Source organism: Dermacentor variabilis, chromosome 4 (assembly GCF_050947875.1).
Source record: "Dermacentor variabilis isolate Ectoservices chromosome 4, ASM5094787v1, whole genome shotgun sequence".
In the NCBI taxonomy this organism is placed as follows: Eukaryota; Metazoa; Arthropoda; class Arachnida; order Ixodida; family Ixodidae; genus Dermacentor; species Dermacentor variabilis.
In genome coordinates, this window is record NC_134571.1 from 121,363,344 (window position 1) to 121,381,129 (window position 17,786).

General features: G+C 48.1%; 1 protein-coding gene across 1 annotated transcript; it reads right to left on the bottom strand.

Annotated features, from left to right (window-relative positions):
• Nucleotides 1–4,351: 4,351 nt before the first annotated feature.
• Nucleotides 4,352–7,565, bottom strand: Gpo1 (glycerophosphate oxidase 1). The gene has a single exon (XM_075690148.1). The coding sequence runs from the start codon at nucleotides 7,452–7,454 to the stop codon at nucleotides 5,283–5,285; it is 2,172 nt and encodes a 723-aa protein (XP_075546263.1). The 5' UTR covers nucleotides 7,455–7,565; the 3' UTR covers nucleotides 4,352–5,282.
• Nucleotides 7,566–17,786: the final 10,221 nt, after the last annotated feature.

Sequence of the window (17,786 nt, forward strand, 5' to 3'; positions counted from 1 at the left end):
CCCGGAGAACAAAGGTGTAAGGAAGCATCGTTGGGCGCGGATTCGAAACAGCCAATGAGCACTTTGAGGGAGGCATCACAACATTGCTTGTTGGCGATACGGAGGAGCTGTGACATGGAGAAAACACGAGCGGCATTCTCATTGTCAGGTACGTCAAAGCAGTCAATAGGGCAACGCAACAAACTGTCCATGTCCTGCTGCAGGCATCCAGACTTCTAAATTACAGAGTATGAAAACTCTTGGAGCCTCAAGCCCAACGACCAAGCCGGCTTGTGGGATCCTTCAGGGAGGAAAGCTGGCAGAAAGCATGGTGGTCGGTTACTATGGAAAAGGGACAGCAGGGCAAGGACTAAATCTGGCAACCGCCCAGACAACAGCAAGGCATTCCCATTCTGTAATAGCTGATGTTATCTATCATCTTGTTAACCTCAGTTTGAGTTACCTGGCATTCTGATAGAGATGCTCGATATGGTCTACGGTGAATAGGAGCAGCATTTTCAGTATTTATACGATGCTTGACAGCAAGCATTCGGCCTAAGGGGCGATTTTCAAAGTCAAAAACATGCCTGTAAGAAGACAAAACATGGTAGAGGCCTTCAGCTTATGCAGGTAAAAGGTCGGTCACAATCATTGTCTGAATCTTGGGATCGGCACAAGGGGCAAAACTGGGAGACCTGGTAGGCTCAGATGAAACGTTGGGTGAGAAAGCCGCCACATGATGGTCATCTAAAGGCTCAAGTTGGGCGAGGCAGATTTCTCAAGGCACAATTTGCTGAGTTCGACCGAAGTTTACGACAGGAATGCAAGTCTGGTTGGCCGTGTTAGGTGTATGAGGTATGGCGACACCGTACTGCAGTGGAATGTCGGGCAGCAGAGTGATGAGATACTTTCCATCAGGAACAGGCAGGGAAGACAACAGTTCAATATATAATAACGATTTGGGCAACGGTCAAACGAAGCTGGTGGGATTAAGTGGCTTGGGTTTGCATCACACATATTTGAAAGAATAAGCAGTTCTAGGTGGAGGGTGATGGCGGAGCAGTCAATAAGAGCTGAATGCACTGAGAAGAAAATCAAGGCCAAGAATGAGGTGGTGCGGGCAATGGGCAATAACAGTAAAATATGACCAACCCTTCCCTTCTTGAAAATGGGGGTGAACGAAGCTTGTCCTGCACACCTGACCTTCGTCACGGTTAAGTAACCCACAGGTAATGGTGCCAGATTGCATCGACCTCCCGCTCCCTCAGCTCGGGAGCTTTTTCTCGTTGCTGTTGGATTGCCTGGGCTTGGGCGACTCTTACGGCTGCGAGCCTTTTCACAGGCGAGTTCTCACTGCTGCTCGTTGAAAGCTGACTGTTCTTCGGGGGAACACACAACGCGTGGCCATCCCATCCGTCTTCCAAGACTGGTCTGAGTGGACATGAAGCCACCACAGCGGGCGGACATCCCTTTCTTGCCCTTTCCCTCCTTCACAGAAGCGAAACGGCTCTGAATGGTTGAGCACATGGTGTGAGCACGGGCCTATACAGTTCAAATCCTTGCCAATGACTCACGCTCCGGCACCAGCACAGCTGTCAGCTCATCAAAGCACCTGGGAGCAACTGTTCTTTCCTTTCTTTTTTTCGTCGCCACGACATCACCGAAACTTGGGAGCCAATACAAGCTTTGCTTGAAGAGGACAGCAGTGTGGCAGTTGGTGATGCTTGGGTGGGTTGAACACATATCGACGATAGGAACAGTACCGGCATCCGCAATGTGGACAACACGTGTGGTTGCAGGAGTAAGGAGCTTTCTAATTTGTCGTCAGAAGGCAGCGCTAATAATGGACAGGTGAGCACCTGTGTCGATCAGTGCAGTCACAGCAGTGCCATAGAGAAAGACATTATGGCAACGCCTTCAACATCAACTTCAAGATGGTTGTGGATCGTGGGCAAAGAAAGCAGAGGATTTGAGTAGGAGGTTGACAGTGCAGCTTAACTTCCAGAAGCTGCAGTTCCTAGTTTTCCGGCGGGGGAAATGGATGGTGACTTACGAGAAGCGACGAGGCTGGGGCAAAGGATCAGCCGTAGTGAAGATTCAGAGTAGGGGGTGTCGGCGGCAGTGCGATCCTAGCGAGAAGCATATGTAGCAGTGTATGTGCCGAGTAGGTAAACAGGCAATGTTGTATGTCCAAGACAGAGATGGCCATCGCTTGCGGCAGTGACGAGCGATGAGGCCAATGTGGCAGCGGTGGAAGTAGATGGGCTTGTCATCAGAGGTGCGCCATTTAAATGGGTTGCAGGGTGTGGTGGGAAAGAATTGTCGTGGACGAGGAGGGCCGCAGCAGAAGCGCTACACGAATGAGTGAAAAGGAAAATTTCTGAAGTTTCCACACCAATTCACCATAACATCAAGAATTTTAAGTCTCTGCTTGGGTCTTTTGTTTTATCTGTAAACTTTGTGCATTTATTGAGCAACAGAAAGCTCGATAGGAAATTTTTCAGAATGGTCTACAATTTTCTGATCAGAACTTTGGCTCTGAATACAATAGTGCAGTTGCTGGAATACAGTATGAGCATTTGAATAATTAATAATAAGTAATTTGGCAAAATGAATAAAGATAGCCCGGCTTACTCCAAGCAATGGCAAACAACATTAACTTGGTTCTGTCCAGCTACATGGCACTAGCATATATTTAAACGTTGGTACAAGTTGCAAGAGGCTCATGGTGTATCACGCTCTCTCCCAATAAAGTTGTTGTAAATTCACAACGTGGGGTGTCATTTCTTCAGTCCCAATTAGCTGCATGATTATTTTCACTTCTCAAAGATGCACCAACATTCTCAAGCCTTCACTTTACCGAGATTTGTGGCACCTCTGGACGATTTCGAAGGCCACAAGATCGAAACAATGCTGTAGTGAACAGAGCTGACACTGTGTGCATTTCAAAGAAGTTGTGCTTGAAAAGATGGCCACGTTTGTTGTCACAGTAAAAAAGTTCAGAGCCAGAGAACCACTGAGGTTTGCCAATTTTTTTGCTTCACAAACTAACCTGAAAATGTCTCACCGAGGCTCTGCTCCCAAAGGTGCTTCCTGCTCTTCCAATGAACTTCAGTGCAGACATCAGCAAGCTTATGTAAACTTTATTGAATAACCTACCATTTGTGCACTACAGCAAAAGCATCACTGTGGTAAAGGAACAATATGAATGAGTGAAAAGAAAATTTGTGATTCCACAGGAGTGTGCAGTAATCACAGACAGTCAGGCCTGATATAACCACAACAATGCCTGAACACTAATGAGACTAAATTGTCACAACTGCCATTGATCATCGCGAACAATAGCGTGGCTGGTGGGTTTGATCTGGTGAAACATTATACAGTGCCAGCAGAATCTCCCGAACATTCTTTTCAATATTTTGCCATGCAACATGAGTTAGTAGCTTTATTATTTCATTTGAACACTAACTCAATGAGTAACCGCATCTCATGGAAATGGCAAACTGCATCTGCAAAGAGGAGTTACAGGAAGAGAGAAGGCAAATGCTATCACTGAACTTGATTTCACAATGTCCACAGTCATTCTGTAGCAGCTCTCAAGCATGCATTTTCAAAAGGGTACGCTACGTGAAATGCGAGAATTGGGTACAGAGATTCCCACCCTACGATAGAGTGCGTTTCCGAGAAAGAAGTATAGCAGCAGCCCAATCTGTCTGTGCTCCAGCAAATGTAGACAGATGTGCGCTTGTTACATTGCACATGGCAAACAGGTCTTGCATTGAGTGCTTGCACATTCCACATAAAACTTGTGGACATCCTCTTCGTGCCGATACATACTTCAGTACCATAAGCTACGTATCACGTCTGATAAGCAATCCAATAGAGTGGGAGGAGAGGGGAGGAATCACATAGGGTATTGCAGCCTTGTATGCAGTTCGGAGTGAAGAGTGCATAGCCTAGAAGGAATGAGCACTCGGCAGGCTGGCTGCAAGTTTCGACACGAGTGGCAGATACATAACCAACAAACATTTTGGCTGTGCAAGAGCATTCCAATTACATTCTGTAAATACAGTTGCCGTTTCAGTAAGTGGCAATTTGTGCAACAAAAACAACTTAACTATAACAAACAAAAGTTATCAGAACAGGGCAAAGCGGATCTAGCAGACGCTCCCCATTCTGCATTCAACAAGCAAAAATCACATTCTGCGACTAGTGACTATCACGACGGCATCACGCTCAGTACATGAAAAGAAATAGGATGCCATCTGCATTAATATATTTTTGACGTGTACAAAGAACAATGTTTCACACTAAGCAACAGACGTATCCACAATCCGCATATGCTGCCACAAATTAGTGATGCAGCTGAAGCTACCAGGATGAAAGCATATTTTTATTATCACAGTGGGTAGAAAGAATCAAGCAAAGCAGCGAGGACCGCCAGTGACAAAAGTGTAGGTATAGCCTTAATTGTGAAAGTTTCTAAGCCACTTTGCACACCATCGAGCCTGTCAATGGTCATGTACTGAGGCTGTTGTCTAACTTCTGTTGCTTCAAACTTTTCCACATTTAGAAGCATGGCTAGTCTTAGCTTTAAAGCTAGAGTTGTGCTACAGGAACCCTGCCAAAAAGCCAAACAAGAGATCTTGTCACTAGCAAAGTGGCTTTGAAAGTTTTGACAAGGACATCACATTGTAAAATGCCTAAACAAACACACAACACACTGTAGGAGAATGCATAACATGTTCACATTTCAAAAAGTGCTAGGTAAATAATATGTGCAGTACAAAAAAAAAAAAAGTGGTTTACCAAAGTACCTCAAAATGCACGAAATCGGACAGAAAAAAGGTGCTTCGTATCACTCGGGCGTGGAAACCTGCCTCCTTGTTTAATTATGGACGTACACAGCTAATCGTCATTCCATAGCACAATCCAACACAAATACTGGTGCTGGAAAAACTACTTATCGTATGGTTAATGAACACAGCATGGGAAAGGAAATGCAGCACATCTACAAGGACCAGAAATCTCTATATAATAAAAATTGTTCTAGCCAAAAAAGAAGAAAAATGAGCACGAAAGCTGTCAATATGACCTTTGGCAGGCTGCTCTCATCTAGAAGAATGGGTCAAGTAAAAAGATGGCAAAAACTGCCTCTACCAACGTTGGCAAACACTGCACTCCTCACGAGTGTACGTAGCAGCGACATAGCTTATGGTAAGAGAAAGAGAAGTGACGGGGATTACTTTTAAACACAATGTCCCAAATTACAAAGGAAAACAACTACAAGTAACAGCACCCCCTTAGAGACCACCCCCACTTCTGTCAACGGTCAGTGTCCTTGAATACTCCACATCAACAACCTGGGCAAGCCGGCTTCCTGCAATAGAGCCCGTCTTGATAGCATTCATCAATTCCAAGTACTCACTAAGCTCAATCTGTCCATTCTTGTTCAGGTCCACCTCGTTCAGCATTTCTCGCAGCTGTGGCTCCGATACAGACTCTCCTGCAGCCTTGAGGCTTCGACGCAGATCAACCACACTGATGTAGCCTTTGCGGTCTTTGTCAATGGCCTGGAATTTCTGAATGTACTGGTCCACTTCAGATGTCGTGAAAGTCATAGGGAGTTTTTTCTGGGACTCCTTGTTGACATCACCACCCATCTCAATGTCAAGGAACTCTTTGGCCTTAGCCAGTTCCCGCTCCTTGTTCTCTTTGGTCCAGTGCAGCTCCTCGGCCATGATGTCAACGACCCTTGGAAGACACTCGTGGGCTGCTTGGACATTGAGGAACGAAAGCCGCATGCGGCGACTAATCACATCGACGGCAGTACAAGCATACTCTCGCACTGCATAGCGCACCTCTGCCTCGATGTACGGAAACTCCTCGTGTAATCTCCGTCCCAGGACTGGCCAGCGCTTTCCTGTGAGCGCAGCTAGCTTTGCAACAGAGATTGCACGGTCACCGTAGCTCCTGGACAGGTGTTTCGCAACTGCTGGTTCCAGCCCGAAGTCCTGCACAAGGCGTATGTACAGTGTTGGCGTCCACATGTGACCACCCTCGAGAGTGAAGCCCAGGGTCTGAGATTTCTGCTGCGGTTTGAGGCCACAGGCTTTGATTGCTGCATCCATAGTGTGCTCAGCCATGACACGATATGTGGTCCATTTGCCTCCTGCAATAGTAACAAGGTTTGAATCACTAACATAGATTATGTGATTTCGTGCAATGGCCTCCGTCTTTCCAGGCACGCTCTTGTTCAGGTCGACGACTAGCGGCCTGATGCCCGCCCACGCCGAGAGGACATCACCCCGGCGCACAACCACATCTTGGTTCAAGTAGTGACGAACTTCGTTTAGGATAAACATGATGTCATCTTCCGTAGGGGCCGGGTTGTGGGCGACTGGACAGGGTCTGTCTGTTGTTCCGGCGATCGTCGCGTTTTCCCAAGGGAGGAAAAAGATGACGCGTCCGTCGCTCGTGTCAGGATCTAAGAGGCCCATATTGTCAGGACTGTAGTAGTCGGGCAAGATTATGTGAACTCCAGAACTCGGCATGCAAATGGGTTTGCAGCTGGGGTCGTCCATACGGCGTATGGTGTCGGTGAACGGTCCCGTTGCGTTCACGACGCACTTAGCCCGCACGTCGAACTCCTCGCCCGTCAGCATGTCCTTCAGCCTCGCCCCGCACACGACTTGCTTCCCGTTCTCGCCAGTTTTTTTCAGCAGCGCGACGGCGCTCGTGTGGTTCGCAATGCTGGCCCCGTTTCGCGCCGCCGTTAGCGCGATGCTCACGTTCATGCGGGCGTCGTTGTGCTGACCGTCGTAGTAGACGAGGCCGCCGCAAAGGTGCTCCTTCTTGAGCATGGGAAACAGTTCGAGGCACCGCTTGGCCGAGAGGAAGTAGCTCTTCTTCAGGCACTGTTTTCCCGCGACCACGTCGTACATCTTTATGCCGACCCAGTAGTAGGGGACCTGCCACCACCGGTAGATGGGCAGCATTATGGGCAGTGGACTCGACAGGTGAGGCGCGATGGCGAGCAGGTTTGCACGCTCTTGAAGAGCTTCGCGCACCATCCGGTACTGTTCAACGTCTAAGTTCATGATGGCCTTCTGGAGGTAGCGCACACCGCCGTGGATCAGCTTGGTGCTCCGACTGCTCGTGCCAGCGGAGAAATCGTACGTCTCCACGAGAGCGGTCTTGAGGCCCCGCGTTACCGAGTCCAACGCGACTCCTGCACCAGTCGCTCCGCCGCCGATGACGAGCACATCGAATTCGGACGTCTCGCGCAGGTTCTTAAGCTGCGCGGCACGGGACGGCAAAGGGAGGTGTGGCCGAGTCGGCGTGTCCTTCAGATCCGCGGCTTCGACGACGACGGCGGGTGCTCGCCTGTGCTCGTTGAAGTGATTAAAGCCATAGGCAGCGACGATCGAGCCTCCACCGATCCAGGCTACCGTTCGTAGACGCCTCGCTGCCATGGTTCCGAAGTGCGGCGAGCAACCGCAAGCAAGTACGCGCCCTGCAGCTTCGCGCGAATGGAGAGGCGCAACACAAAAAAAAGGTCACCCTTTTAAAAATGGCGTCCTTTTCCTCGACCCTGTAAACAAAGCATGAGGCACAGCGACAGTTTCCCATTTCGTGCTAACTATTTACTCTTTATCGTTTATTTATAATTATAAAAACATGGAACTACTATTTAGTTCTCACTGCTCAAAAAGAAAAAAAATTACTCCACTTACGTATGTTGAAAGCAACGCGACGGTCGTTGTTTCACCTGCCGCCATGTTTTCAAAGACCACAAAGAATCTTGGGCACACCGTGGTCTTGGGTGAGCGATAGCTAATTTCTCCACTTTACTGAAGGTCTGCTACCGGACGAACATCATAATTCTGAAGATATGCATTCCCTCGAGACGTGAGATACTCATTTAATGCACGTGAGAGAATAAACTAATTGCGGCGAAAGTATTAGCGTGAATTAAAAAATGAATTCAAGCTGGAGCACTTTTCTCAGAGACTGCGCATTACGCGTGCAACACACGCGTAATGCGGAGGCGCTTCAGGACAGTTCACCCGAGTACAGTGTAACCCGAGGAGAAAGCCGACGTCAAATTAACTTCGGTGACGACAGCGGCCCTCGTCAGCGTAACTGAATGAGCGGACGGCCAGGAATGGCAGTTTCAGTGACATAACTGTTTTTTCGTTTGCTTTCTGTTTCCCACGTACTTTTCCTGGAGTTCGACTAAAATATTCTGTTGATGGTCTTCTCCCGTTATTCTGCCGAAAAAAAATTTTTGCTTAGATCATTCCGTCGTGAGAGTAACATTCACTTCCCTCCTGACTGCAGTTTCTTAAGGAGTAGAAAACGATAAAATGCAGCATGTGGTTGAAACAGATCAGTGAAGTTGAGATAGCCGCGCTACGTAGAACATACGAGAAGCGACAAAGCACCTAGCGCTGACTCTACCGGTGTATATACCCATGCTGTCAGTGGCATTGATGGCCCGATGAGCAGCTGTATCTTTCTTTTTTTTCGGAAATTAGGACGAATTGGCTTACGCATACGAAATCTGTCCGTCCGCAATTACGGTTTAGTGAAGCAGCACGTAATTAAATGCTACTGGAGGCTAATAAGAAACGAACAAAACTCATTTCGCTCAGAGGACTCCCACATGCAGCGTGGGTGTTCAGTGAATAGGGCACGTAACTGGCTGACAACTATAGGGCCCCACTTAGGGCGGATTTAAGGATAATTTAACCTTCACCTGTTCAATTTTAGGTGTCAGCAGACTGCGCTAAACAGTTACTGCGATCAGCAGCAATTTTTTCTTCCCTTACTTTTCCTTTACTTGTACAGTTATTTAAAATAAGCGACCACTTATTGCAACTATATACCTATTAAATTTTACACGATGCATTTTTGCGAGACCGCCTCCGCCGGAACCCTGCCGTCCCGGCCGGGAATCCAATTAGTCACCTCGCGCTCATGCAGAACAGTGATCGAACTATGCTATTGTGAGCAGTAGCACCTCCGAAATGGGAAGCGACAGGAAGTATAGTATATCCACTGCTTCTTGCAAGGCGTCTGTCAAGAGTGCGAAAGATGGGAGACAATGATGGCCAGAGAAGAAAAAAAAGAGGATTCAAACGACGAGGACCAAGTAGGAAAAGATAGCCTAGTGGTAACGTTGCGAGCAGAGAAAAACGAAAGCATTCGACGTTTGACCTCGTACGCAGCACAAACGTCTGCGGTGTTGGAAATTTTTCATAAGAGCACCAGGTGCCCATCTCAAATGTTTCCACCACATTTCTTATACTAAACAGAGGGTAGCTCACGGTGTAAGAATACCAATTGGAGTACGACCATATTTCAATTTGCCTGCCTTAATTAACATGTACTACATGTTAATCCACAATCATATTACGTAGTGTATCACATCATGGGCAAATATCCATCCATCTCACATACTTTCGCTTTAATGCCTTCAAAACCAAGCCATTCCCATCCTAACGTTTATTACCTACAGTTCCCCAGTGCCTCTTCTGTACTTCAGCAACATGCAGGGTGTGTTAAAAATGTGCAATTGATTCGGATTTAAACTACGACTTATTCTTTATAAGTTTAGAAACCGTACTGTTATGATCGGCCCGAAATTCCTCGTCGCGAGTCCAGGCAACATTCCAGTTCGCCGGCCTTTGTCGAGCTGATTGTCCTCCTCTCCAAGAAGACGTCGTAATTTGGCATCTGCCACACCTTGAGCTGACCCGGGCAACAAAGCAAGCAATGAAGGGGAGGAGGCCGTTGACATCACAAATCGCCAGGAGGATCAAAAGTCTGCAGCAAACACTCAGGCACTGGCACATTTAGGGCTTTAGCACTAAGACTGATACTGAAGAGCTAAATCACCTTTATGGGCTTTCGCCAATATTGGTGCACCCTCAACCGATCTCGACAACCAAGATACCACGAGGAGTAAACGACCTTTTCGGTGGAGATCTCTCGGCTTTCCTTGACAATGGACCTCTTCGCCGATTGTATTGGCTATGCGCGGGAGGTTATTTAAGGTCATCTTTGCCCCTTTGTTAACCATGCAGAACCGTTCCATAGTGATCGGATCACAACAATGTGCCAGTCAAATACATACATTTCTTCTCGTTTTCGTCATCATGATGCCAGTCTACGTCGCCATCTTCTGATTTCTGCGCGGAAGTTCCACGTCGCCCGATCCAGATCCTATCATTGCCATAGCAGCGGATGTGTTGCGAAAATCACATTTGTTCAACGCTATCCTGTCGAGTTTTGTTTCGAACAAGATTTTTATTACCCTTCGTAATAAAAAAAATCTATAACTATGGCAAGTATACTGCTACTTTTGCGGCTGTTCAGTTTTGGAATAACATACCATTAGAGGGTTCCTGAAACTGATTGGACAAATTTTGTGCATGCGTAGAGTAACCTTAAGCGGCTATGGCGTTGCGCTGCTAAGCACGAGGACGCGGGATCAAATCCCGGCTGCTGCGTCCGTATTTCGATGGGGGAAAAATGCAAAAAACGCCTATGTGCCATGCATTGAGGGCACTTGAAACAACCCCTGGTGGTCAAAATTATTCCGGAGACCCCGCTACGGCGTGCCTCATAATCAAGTCCTGGTTTTGGCACGTAAGACCCCGTAATTCAGGTGCGTAAGGTACAGCTAAAGTAAAACATTAGCGCCACAATTTAACTGAAACGTCTCATATCAAGAAGTGGTTCTTTATGAAGAACGAAAATGTTAGCACTGTGTTCTGCAGCCCTCCTCCATATACATGACTTTTCCGCCCAACTCGTTCGCCGAGGGATCAGGTCTAAGCTCCGCCTTCACATGCTCGGCGTCATGATGTGTCGTAATGTCATCTACTACGAACAAGCTGTGGCCAACTGATTGCGACAGCAGCAACAGAAAAGACAATTCATGACGTTGAACACGACGGGCGAAGCCAGGGTCTTTGAGGTTCCATTAATTATCAAATACAGACATTTGGACTGCGGCCTCTGGGAATTGACGTAAGCCAGAACTAAGTAGGGCTGTTTGTCGGCTCTAGAGAGAATGTAATCTGCATAGGAATGGCGGACTACTCTGATTACTTTCTTGAGGTCACGCTGCTGTTGCTTATCAGCAGGCAGGTCGTTGGCGAACGGCAAAACATTTTTTCTTTACGTTTGGCAGAGACCAATTTCCGGTGTTATCTAGGAAGCGTGCTTCCTCCGGTGGGAGCGGGACGTGTCTGATGTTAGCGCACACATCATGGTGGCATTTACGCTAGTATATGCCGTTCATGTCCACTTTGCTCAGCACTATTTCCCATGATAGGAGGGTCACCACTCGCTGCAAGTGGTCAATTTCAAGCTTTCTGTTGGCAAGAAGAAGACTAGTGGGGGGCCCGCGGGAAGAGAATTATGTGAAGGTATCGAGATAAATAGGGTCGGATGAGCTTAGGCCTGAACAGCAGTGCAGTCGCGGAAGAGTGCAGAAGTAGACATAAAGTAAAGGTCAGTGCATGATGTGGCACCAGTATGAGACGTGTACGTGGGCTCATTGCAGAGATTTGCGAATCCGGCTGAGTCCACCATCTCGAGGAAAGAATCAAATGTCTTGGAGCTTTGTAGAAAGCGGGTCAGTCGAATCAACGTTTTCAATAAAGTATCCGAGAGTGAACACTTTACGGAAGGTGGACAGTAGGAGGTGGACAGTATGGAGCACCGGAGCAGGTTGTACGTACGACTCAGTTCGTTGGACAGATGGTAAAAGGCACACACTACGAGGTATACTTCTGCCTCTTCAGAGATATCTCAATGGACAAGGATTCAAGGTCTTGAAATTCAAGGCGTTCACATCGCCGGCAGGAAAACGGGTTGGGTGCCGCAATCATAATGCCGCCTCCACGGGAAGACGCGCGATCTTTGCGAAAAAGCGTGTACAGATCGAGCGGAGCTATCTGGCTATCATGCGTAGATGCATAGAGACATGTTTCGCATAAGGCAAATAGTGGGTCCTGCGTGGTGGTCATGGTAGCTTCTAGCTCATCTATTCTGTTGCGAAAAGAACGAGCGCTTGCGAACCGTATGTACAGGTACCAAACCAGTTTCCATTGCTGAGGCTGACTACAAATGGGAAAAGCACTGCGAGACTAATTTGTGGTTGTGAATGGGTCACCCGATGGGCTGTAGGGAATAAATAGGGAGGTGTCAAATAGGGGCAGTTGGCACGGGAAGCAGAATCATGGGGCAGATGAAAACCAGGGCTGGTGGTGGCAGGTAACAAACAAGCCGCCCTCGCACAAGCAGTGTAACCATCGGTCGCACCCATCGCATGGTAAGGCGGCTACATGATCATACACAGTGCGGCTGCAGCATGGGAAAACAGGCTGCTTAGGGGGATCAGGACTGAGGCTGATGTCCTTGGAGAGAATAAATGATAGGATACATGAAGTTTGATGAGGATAGTGAGGCCGGCGAGTCCCATGCCGGCTGTAATGCTTAGTGTCCAGCGTGCAATTAGAGTGTGGAGCGAAATGTCGTTGTTGAAGCAGCAGAACCACGATTCTGTTGTGTTACAAAGTAGGCATGTGCCTGAAGGCCATGTGAGTTGTGGGAACCTGGCAAATCCAATCTGATGCGAGAAATAATACTGCACCCACCTGGCATGTCTAATACATGCATGTACGCCTTTGAGTATGCCATTGAGGCAGCTCTTAAGGAACTACGGTTTTGTACGCCTCAACCTGTTGTCATTCTTACAGATTCAAAATCTGCCCTTCAAAAGTTAGAGCACGGGTTCCCTACTGATGCCTTATGTCTTAGCTCACTACGCTCGGTGCACAATCTCCATATCAAAGGCTTCTCCATACGTTTCCAATGGGTGCCCTCGCACATAGGTATCATAGGCAACGAGATGGCGGACAGCCTCGCCCATGGGCACTGTCTGGGAATAGATTGAGAAGAGTGCCTCAAGAGGACAACAGACTCTTCACAGAAGCGGTGTTGTGCCACTTCAATTCTTTGTGGAGCTCAACTCACAAGCCATGTGTGATCAAGGGTCTCAGAAGAAACCAAGCCACTTTACTGCTCCGCATTCGTACGGGCTCTGCTCGTACCCCTGCGTGGATGTATGAGACTGGCCTGGCGTTGTCTCCATTATGTTCAACGTGTGGTGTGTGCGGGGACATAGAACATTACCTAATGTGCTGTACTGTGTATAACGCTGAAAGGAGTATCATAAGAAGCCAACAAACACTGACACTAAGGACAACATAGGGGAAATTACTTGTGCTGAATAAATGAAATAAAGAAACGATAAATTAATGGAAATTAGAGTGGATGAAAAAACAACTTGCCGCGGGTGAGAACCGAAACCACAACCTTCGAATTTCGCGTGCGATGCTCTACCAATTGAGCTACCGCGGCGCCGTTTTCCCATCCACTTTCTTGGGTATTTATGTGTCCTATAGTAGAACCCTGGGAGTGTTAGCCAGCGCCACCACTCACAGACCTTGGCGGCAGACGTGGAACGTCCTTGTTGCCGCAGGCGTCACGAGAACGTGATCTTTTTGGGTGAAGGCAACTGGTCAATAAACCCACATATGCTACCTGAAGGCATCAATGTTGCCGGATTCGAACCTTATGATATGACTATTAAAAATCGGGCCCCTCGGTTAACCCCCTTTCTTCTCGGAAAGGAGTCTGTTATTCGGGTCCCTCAAGAAGACAGGAGTTCCTCACAGTTCTCTTCAGGACATTGTTTTCCCGCGCGGGAACCGGTTGTGCAGGAAGGAGGTCTCTCGCCTTCTTTTAAATTACCTACAGGACACGGATTTGGCCTCCACATGGTGAACTGAGGAGTGACTGTTTGTAATTGCGAGGTCTGTGTCTGTTTATGTGATTTACTTATTTGAAGTTTGGCTACGGTGGAGCAATTGCCGGCAGCAACTGCAAGGCTAATCCTACCAGTAGCCTGCAACAACTCAACTCAACTCAACTCAACACACTGTCTAATACATGCATTTACGCTGTCTCCTATACGTAGACCATTGCAAGGAAGATGTTGTATGCCGAGGGACTGCCAGAGTGATATGAGGCACTGATGCTTTACGGATGCAAACATGCACAAGGAAATTGTGTGCAACGCGCCTCAGTGTTAATTGAGCAACAGCGCGCACAGCAGCAGAGTACCAATACTTACAAAGCAGAGAACTGCTCATGTTTAAGACGCGCCGCGGAACACTTTGCGATATGCGAAGAAAAGGAACGCCCCTGGCAACAGCAAATCCGTGGAGATTACGCATTTCAATGCGTCGCCATGAAAAAAAAAAGGGCGCGATTGGGACGCCTTGAAAGCAGGAGACGCTACACTTGCTGGCGAGAGAGCAAGAAAGAGGGTTTCAAACAGTATCAATGGAAGAATTGGGTTAGAGCCGATCAAGCTGAGATGGCAGGACATGTACTAAAGCTACGTGGCTGGTGGCAACACAGCGATGCAGCGGCGTGCGAAGCCAGAGCCTATACCATTGCAAGCACCTGCTCGGCAGCCTTGTTCCTCTCTCTTTTCCAACATACACACTCACGTAGGCGTGTGTATGAGGCTGAGAAGGCGCGCGTCTTAGCTAAAGTCCCCGGATCTTCTGAAAGTAGCGAAATGCTTTGATCCCACCACTGAGCTACGCGATTGGAGTGAGTGAGTGAAAACTTTATTGAGCTCTAGTAATTGTGTTTTTCTAAGGCTGGGGCAGATTCTTCAAGGGAGTCTTCCTCCTTGTGTCTTCTCCGGAGGTCTTCACCCGCTGCTTCGTCTGTCCTTTATCGCAATGGTCGACTGCCCTCAGTCCAGGGTTCCGCTGGCTTCTGCTGTCCGTTGTGCATGCCGCATTAGACCTAGCTGGTCTTCGCAGGGGTCGCTGGACAGCAGTTCCTCCCATTGCTCCGCACTTGGGTGTGATATTATTGGGGTTGCGTCAGTTTGTTGACATGCCCATGTTATCTGAACATTACTTCAGCATGCGTCCTGGTTTGGTACAGGAGCAGCTGGTAGGTGAGAGGGGCCTCGCTCGCACTCATCGCTTTTTCATTCACAACCGGCGGCGTACGGCGGGCACGTTTGGGCCCGCAAATACCCTTTGATGTGATATGGCTTTGATATATCAATAACTGTTTTCGCAGGTGCCGGATTCTTCTAGTTGTTCACGTAAAGGGAAAGGGAAACGAGTGAACGGCTTTAAAAGAGACGGCAAACTGCGAGATTGGCCGCCTAATGTCACACAGCCGCTTAATGTACGTTGCTCGTAGCGCTCATGCAAATTTTTTTACCTCTTTTTACACACCACGAGGCGCTGCCGGCAGTTGTCTGGCAGCGCCCTACCGGCAGTTAGAAGATCCAGGGGCTTTAGTCTTAGGTCTTAGCTAGTCAGCAACGCCATCGGCAAGAACTTCTGAGCACTTCTCAAAGGTAGACATGCTCGAACTATAGCTAATTATGAAATGTCTTAAAGCGAAGCTTTCTTTGTCTCTTCGTTCGACTGTTCGACTGCTGCTGCTGCTGCTCCTGCTGTCGCCGTCTTGCACGTGGCATCGGGAATTGATTCAGAGCGCGTATATACATGACATGAGCGCGGCAGAGAGGAAAACTGACGCGCGAAACTCGTTTGGACCTTTCTATCGCGTCGCTACAATGCCCTCTGGAGCTCCCTGGGCCTCGCCGCAATGGCCTCTCGACTGCTGTAATAATCCGTGACCAGCCGCAAAAGCATTTCAGAAACTGCAGTGCTTGTCTTTGTACTAACGTGTAGCAGTCCAGAGGGGGAGGTAGATAGAAAGGTAGAGAGGAGGTAGGGGGATGCGGAAGAGAACGGGGTAGAACCGACACACAGCAAACGAGTGAATAACAGCCTTGCCACTCTTCGCTCGCAGCTTTCATACATGGGGAAGGGCGCGAGACGGAATGGGCGACGTGAGAATGCGAGGAAACGCTACTACTAGACACGTGAAGTGTTGCGGACAAATATGATAATTTGAAATTCAAGGTACGCTACGGTGCGTTGCGGATTTTCCCGAAAAATAAAAACTATCCAAATGTGTGAAGCGGACAATTGACGGACGCATAGCCTCATTAAACCACCCGTGGTTGCTCAGTGGCTATGGTGTTGGGCTGGTGAGCACGAGGTCGCGGGATCGAATCCCGGCCAATGGTGGCCGCATTTCGATGGGGGTGAAATGCGAAAACACCCGTGTACTTAGGTTTAGGTGCACGTTAAAGAAACCCAGGTGGTCAAAATTTCCGGAGTCCTCCCCTACGGCGTGCCTCATAATCAGAAAGTTGTTTTGGCAAGTTAAGCCCCATAATTTGTTTCTAATAAACCACCGCAGTGTCTAGACGATACTACGGAATCAGCCGCCCATCAAATCGACACTTCTGTACTCGCCACACTAGCTTTGTGGCTATGGCGTCGCTAGAAACCCGACCGCGGCAGTGGCATTTTGGAGGGGGTGAAATGGAGAGAATGCTCGTGTACTCAGATTTAGGTTGACATTAAGAATCCCAGGTGGTGAAAATGAAATCTTCAGCGTGCCTCATAATCAAATTGTTGTCTTGGCACGTAAAGCCCCATAATTTAATTAATGTGTAACGCTTCTGCCACCATGCGATACGCCACGTGAGGCAATGCCACTTCTAACCATCTCGCAGGATATGAACAATGGCGCACAACAACGCCTCGAGCAAACACGTCCCTCTGTGTGGCTTGTGCACTACGTATAGACAAACACAAGTGGTGTATGCAAGTAACATTTAAAACCAACTCACTGTTCTAGTATTTCACTAAACTCTGATGAACCTAAACAATCACCGTAAATATCACCGCCCATTATTGTAACTCAACGAAAACTGCACAGGGAGCTTCGCTTACATTGATGGGATCCACATAATTTTTTCAACTGCTTCTCTGTTTATACCCTGTTCTGGGGCGGGATAATATGTGAGTGCCCACATAGCGAGCGATCCATTTTGGCTGCTACTGAAGTGCTAATTTGTTGGGCTGCAGCACGAACAAGAACGAGGCTGGCGCACCCAGCCTGCCTCCTTCTCGTTTGTCCTGCTCCAGCCAATCAGTAGTGGCCGAAATGGACAGTTCACTGGGTAGATTGTCGCACACGCAACCAAACTTGCGTTCTGTAAGCGTTGCAGAAACCTTGCGCTGAGGGTTTTAAACGCGCACTGATGCCTTCTGGGCCAGCTGGAATGCTTGACGTACGTACTGCGATAGCTTGCAGCGCTTTGTAAAGCTTCGTAATTCACTCATGCCTGACGCTTTCGTTTGTTATCAACAAAACTTGGGAACATGCGACAGGTACCAGAACTTGGTTTCACTGCAGGCTGCATACAGCGTACGCCATACGTGTTTATGTTCCTCAAATTTCTGTCCTTCGCCTTTCAGTTTGTGCGCAAGAGCTATTTACTTTAGGTACGCTAGATGTTGCAGTGTCTCAACGATTAAGGGGAGGAAGGACTACTTGCTTTTCTGAAGTGCGTATACACGTCGTTGGAAGGGAAACGAGGAGGAGACATACGCAGAAAGCAGCGTCCTTCCGTCCGCATGAGAAACAGAGTGTAGCCTGTTCATTTTAGATTTATCATGTTTCTGTTATATCGATGAACGCAAGGAATAGCAAACACGCAGGAAGAAGAAGAGTCAAGAGGCATGCATTGGCGCTTGCTCCACTGGCCTCAAAACCAGTTCCCTCCAAGGCCGACACGGTGGCGATTGCTGGCTTCAGACATTACT